The following is a 6,000-nucleotide window of genomic DNA, read 5'->3' as shown; positions in this document are numbered from 1 at the left end:
TTGCCTCTCCACCCCCTGGGACCGTAAGGGGTAAGCCACGAAGGCGTACCTGCAGCAACACGCAGCTGCACCGAGCCTTTCCAAAACCCATGAACAGCAACCAGGGAAGGAAAAAAAAAAAAAAAAAAAAAAAGGGTGTGTGGGGGTGTGTTTCCTTTCAACCACAGGAGCTATTGCTCTCGATCCCCGACCACCTGCCCAGCTGACAGCCCAGCACCGCGGCTGCTCGCCCGGGGGGCGGAATGGCAGCGGCGCAAGCTGGCGATGCGCACCAGTAGGGCTGCCGAGCAGCCGGGGGAGGACACCCAGCACCAGCCCCTAGCCGGGGCTGCCCGGGGGACGCCGCAGGCTCGGGAGGTGCCGGTAGGGGAGCGGTGGGTGCCGTGCCGAGCCGTGCCGGGTTATCAGCGCGGAGAGGGGCAGGTCGGAACAATAGCGGGCGGAGGGAGGGACGGAGGGAGAGAGGGGGGCGGCGGCAGCGGCGGCGGGGACTCACTCGGCGGGGACTCAGCACCCCGCCCCGGGCAGCCCAGCCCAGCCCCGGGGCAGCCGCCCCGCAGGCACCGCGGCTGGGATGAGCCGGGCGGCGCTCGGCTGGGCTCGCTGCTAAACGCGCCTCCATCCCTCTTCTCCTCCCTCCTCTCCTCCCTCCCTCTTTTTCTCCTCTCTCTCGCCCGGCTCTCCTCCTCCTCCCTAACTCAGTGGATATTACCAGCCGCCGGGCTCGCCGCCTCGTCTCCCCCAGCCATGAATCCCAGCGAAGGGGCGGCGGAGGAAGGCGCTGTCCCCGACTCCGAGGTGGATGCTTTCTTCCGAACAGGTAAGGGGAGCCGAGGGGACGGGGAAGGGGCTGGGGCACCGCCGGGCCCTGCCTGGGATGCGGGGCTGGCGGCGGCAGCGCGGGCACCGCCGGCAGCGGAGCCGAGGGAAGGGAGATGAGAAGCGGGGGGAGAGCCGGGGGTCCCCGCCTGCCTCCTGGCTTTGTCCCCCGCAGCTCCCTGGGCTCGCTTCCCCGGCTCCCCCCCCTTCATGTCCCCGGGAAGATGCTGCCGCGGAGCCGCCGCACGGGGCTGCCCTCCCACCGCCGGCCACGTCGGGAGGGGACCGGCCGGGCCCCCGCCCCCCGCAGCCCCCAAAACCCTACAGGGATGCTTGGTGTGTCCCCCACTAATCCCTTCCCGGGGGACCCTGCGGGTCGCGGAGCCGGCTGTCCGCCCTATGCCCTGCCCTGCCCGGGCTGCGAGGGTCGCCGGGCTCCGACGGAGTGGGGGCTTCATTAATCGCTCCTTCGTTAATTAAATTCTGCGGGCAGCAGGGACGTGCTGGGGCTCCCCCTGCGCCACCCGCCCGGGAGGTGCTGTTCCCTGGGGGCCCTCGGCTTTGCACAGGCTCAGCATCTCAGCTGAAACTACTTGTGGTCCCTCCCCCCTCGACGGAATCAGTGTCTCAAGAAAGTATTACGGGCTTCTTGGTAGATATTTAATTAAAAATTGTAAAGGATTAAATGCTTGTTTCATAAGGGGATTGACCCTTTTGGGCTGGGATTGCCACTTATTGCCACAGCTGTTTGTCAAGACTTTGCTTTTCAGCTGTCTTCATCCTTCTACCTGCTCATTAGCTATACAGAGTGCTTTGAGCTCCAGTTACAAAAAATCAACTATGTAATCACCAAAACTTTAAGCAGTTAAATCCTGAAGGCTGCAGCGGTTCCCTGCCATGGTAGACTGCACCCCATTTGTGTGAAAACCCTTTGATCTAGAGGATAACTATAATAAGGTCTGGCTGTGTGTATCTTGTGATCCACAAGCCATTAAGGCATAGGATATTTGCCTGTTGATAGCTTACCAGGTTATAAGCTCATTTCCCAAGCCTCCTCAATATTAGCATTTGTAGGCAAATGAAGATTTGTTTAAAGAAAATAAAAAAAACACACACACACAACAGAAAATCACAACTATTTTCCTTTTAGAAACACATTACTAAAGGTTCTCCCCACCTTTTCTCCTCTCCCCTCCTTCCTCCAAAACCAAATCATTTCCCTGTGGCACTGCCTTCTCAGCGTAAGCACATTAGGAGAATTGAATCTGGAGAGAGTCAAGTCTGTCTAGCTTTTATGAAAAAAAAAATCTTAAATGAGGAAAAAGCATAGAGAATCACTATGTGCTTCTTCTACTCTGTCTTCTTCCCTGGCAATTTCACCTGTAGAACCAGAAATACGCTGCTGCCTGCTTCAGCCTCCTGACACTTCTGCTCCCTGAGGAAACAAAATCACAGAAATGTAGGCTTGGAAGGGATGCTCAGGTCGCAGCTGTGTGCTGAAGCATGTGTACACACACAGGCCATCCCTGTTGGTTCGCTTGTCTGCCTTGAAAAGCTTCATCGAAGGAGATCACAAAATTCTTGTTTCTGCACTATTAATGTAGCTTTTTGTGTCCAAAAAGATGACATGGAAAAATATTAGTAATTTGTGTTGATTGCCAGCTGTTATAATGACCAGGCGACATCACTGAGGAATGGGGAGAAAGCAAATGATAGCAGGCATGACTCACGTGAAATTGCAACGTTGGTTTTCTGCAATGTTTGCGTGCTGCTTGCTTCTCGGGGCTGTGACTGTCTGAAGCTGGTGCTGGTCTCACTGGACGGCAGAGAGACCAGCACATGTGGGGCTCTGGGGTTTCTCTTGCTCTTCTTCTCCCCCATCAGTCGCAATCTTGCCCGAGTGAGGGCTGTGAGATGGGGTCTGGTCTGTAATAGCTGTGGAGACCTGCATAGGCTTAGCATTCCTTATCTCTTGGTATTAGCTTTGTGCTTTTATTTCTCCTGTCCTGACTTGTATTCCGGATTTGTAAAGCCATAAAGCCATAACCATTGTGGCTTTCATGCTCTTGAATGGTCACAAAAAAAAAAAAAAAAAGAATCCGTGTGGCTTAAAGATTAGTTGCTCCAATAGCATAAGCATACACCAGGCTGCCTAAACCCATCCTGAATTCACAGCTACTGCATGGAAAAGCACGAACTCATTATTCTCAGTGAAAAGATGGAGTCCAAACAACTAATATCTCACTCGGAGGCTTTTAGCAAGCAGACGGGCTCTGCACTGAGCCGGGAGGATCGATAGGCTGCTCCCTGGTACCAGCAGAGGAGGCTGATGCTGGGAATGGCGCCGCGCACGGAGCAGCTCCGCCGGCAGCACCCAAACACTGGACGTAGCGGTCCCTTTTCAGTGAGAACAACCGAGACAGCAGGTCTCTGAGCTGGACCTGGGAAGTAAAACCAAGGGAATTAACACAAGGTAATAAAGGAGAGCCTCTTCTGGAGCGTATGTGGATGAGAACTAGGAAGGACTTTTCAGAAAAAAGTGGATTTAACGCCTGTGTGGTTGGTGCTGGAATTCATCCCTGGAGGCACGCAGGGTAGGGACTATTCTAGTTTTCACCATCAGAAGTATGCAGAGTAATTCTGTCTTTTAGAGAATCATTCACATGTAATTGGGATAAAAATCACCATGCGGAGGGACTCTAAGGGCAGAAATGACCATTGCAATCTCCAGCTCTGATTTCTGGGATAACAGGCTGCTGAATCAAGGCAGTAATTTCTGCAGAGTCTATCACTCCTGTTTGAGCTTATGTTTGAGTGAGAAACCAAATTTGTGCCTAGGTCTACCTTATTAATTTCCTCATGTCTATTTCAGCGACAGATAATAAAATACAAGCAAGTTCTGTAGGGCTCTTAGTGGTCTCTATTAAAAGTGCACTGAGACTTTTATATTACATGGAACCGTAACCAAATACCTGTTGTTTGAAACATAAAATGAGTCTCTTTGTAAAGTGTACAACTGACAGATCTCCCTCAGATATTGGCACAGAGGGAAAGCTTTGTCTTTGTGCCTAAGTTGCAGGAATTTCTGCAGTGTGTTTTGGAAGCAGAGGTAAAACATGAGAAAATCCTTTACCAAAATATTAAATATTTATAGAGGTCATTGACAGAACAGTTTAGCAAGCTACTGATTACTGGGAAGGTTAATCATCAATATTTCTTATCCACTAGTGGTACAGTTTTCTAAATTATTTTTCTGGCACTTAACATTGATTATATCTGATATGAAGATGCCGAATTTGTCAGAGATAATTCCTGTGGGTGAGTTGAAAATTGATATTTTTCCATCTCCTTTGACTACGATGAATTATTCTGTTTGCTTTCAGCTCTCCACCAGCTGCTTAGACTTTCAGCATTGTTCATTTGTGCACAAGTGACTGGCAGCTCCGCTGCTAAATAACTTTAAAATGATTGGCAGTGGCCAGGCTGTTTGATCAATAGATGTGCTTGAAATGATGTCTATAGAGAAGTGCTCCTTGAGGTTGATGGAATCAAGTGTCTCCTCATAGAGCGGATAAATTGATTCAATCTAGTTGTCACAGGGAGTGAGGTGTTTGCATGACGCATGACTTCCTCACCTTGAGACTTCATAATTTATAAGGTCCGGTCCAGTAATGCATGCTGATAAAGGAGGCTCTGCCGTAGGAAAGGCTGTCAGGTTGTACAGACCACGTGGAAAGCTCCCATGCTCTTGATGGTGATGCTGTTAATTAAAATCCGTACTGCTCTCTGGGGGCTTTGACCTCTGACCCTGTCAGGAATATGAGGTTTGTTCCTTTCTTTCCTTATTATCTAATGTAGGTGTTTTTTCATGTGACTGATGTGGGGGAGAAAGCTGGTTATTTCACTCCATGCGAGGATCCAGATGCTCCCAAGTCCCTGTCATCGCATAGCCCAGTGCATGGGGTGGGCCATATGGATCTGCCCTGCTCTTCCCTGGCACCCTCAGAGGGAGCTCTGCTGGTCTGGGAACTGGCATGGAGACATGGCAAAGGACACGCCAGTGGATCCAGAGATCTTGGCAGGAGATCTTGGCATCTTCCCCCTCTGGCCCTGCTCAGAAATGAGGCAGAACCTACTGATTTGTGGGGTCTTGTGACAGAAGGGGAAGGATCTCTGTTGTCTGGTCCTGGAAAGGAGTAATTTAAATTAATGATTTAGTTCAGAAAAGGTGTTTAGAGGAACATTTCTTTCCCAATTCCTTCCTTCCTCCCTCACTCAGAAGTATGATGAGGGCAACAGGGGGTGACACCTGATGGTCATTTATGATGTGAGACACCTGATGGTTGTTAATAACGTGCTTCTGCTGGATGAGATTGCATTGTGTTACAGGCCAGTAGGAAGGTATTTGTTCTATCTGTTATCAATCAACAGGAATAGAGTTACTTCCAGAGACAAAGGCTTGTTGCACCTAGCTTCTGGTCAGAGCTGCTAGGTACTGAAGTCACAATCCTTGCTTTCCAAAACGGGGTGAAGTAGGGCAAGTAAGATCATAGTGCAGACACCAGTGAAGTTCACAGGTGATGTGATGAGGTTTCATACAATACCTGTGATGTTACTGAAGGGGTGGGGAAAGCCCATTGCCTTCACTGGGTTTGGGGGCAAGGATCCCAAAGAAGGAAAGTGCTACCCCAAAGTCTTTCCATCAAAGAGGAGCCCCACACAACTCTCCTAGTGCTCATGGAGACCATTTTGCATCCAGCATAGGTGGCCACTTGTGTTTTGGGGTGACGGGCTCCGTGGATACAAGCAAGCATCCCACTGGGCCATGAAAATATAACTACTGCTCTTCCCCCAAACCCCCTGTATTGTGTCAAGTCCCATAATAAGGTGCTAGAGAAACACGGGGGCTTAGAAATGGGAGCAACTTTGTTTTTTTGCAGGTTCCTGCTCACTCCAAGCACACCCCCCTCTATGTTTAGAGGTCCTTGGGGAATCCTCTGGCTGGGCAGGTGTTATGGACCCCTTGAAGATTTGGGATGAAGTATTTTGTTGTTTCAGCTGCTGTGACCTTACAGTCCCTAGGAAGTTTGATTATGGACGTATAGCAGCTTTATAGCTCCGTGGCGACCTGTAGCATACAGTACCCAGTGGTATTTGTAAGTACTTCGTAGTTGCATCAAA

The 6,000-nt window shown here is 50.5% G+C and overlaps 1 protein-coding gene across 1 annotated transcript in view; it reads left to right on the top strand.

The window, feature by feature from the left end:
- Positions 1-532: 532 nt before the first annotated feature.
- KALRN (kalirin RhoGEF kinase) overlaps positions 533-6,000 on the top strand; it is a 500,534-nt gene continuing 495,066 nt past the window's right edge. The window contains 1 exon segment of the mRNA XM_040562309.1: positions 533-820. Within this exon segment, the coding sequence (XP_040418243.1) occupies positions 748-820 (73 nt within the window). The 5' untranslated portion in view covers positions 533-747.

The sequence above is a fragment of the Cygnus olor genome, chromosome 6 (assembly GCF_009769625.2).
Source record: "Cygnus olor isolate bCygOlo1 chromosome 6, bCygOlo1.pri.v2, whole genome shotgun sequence".
Taxonomy (NCBI): domain Eukaryota; kingdom Metazoa; phylum Chordata; class Aves; order Anseriformes; family Anatidae; genus Cygnus; species Cygnus olor.
Note: the sequence above shows the minus strand (reverse complement) of the source record. Positions and strands in the feature narration are given on the sequence as shown.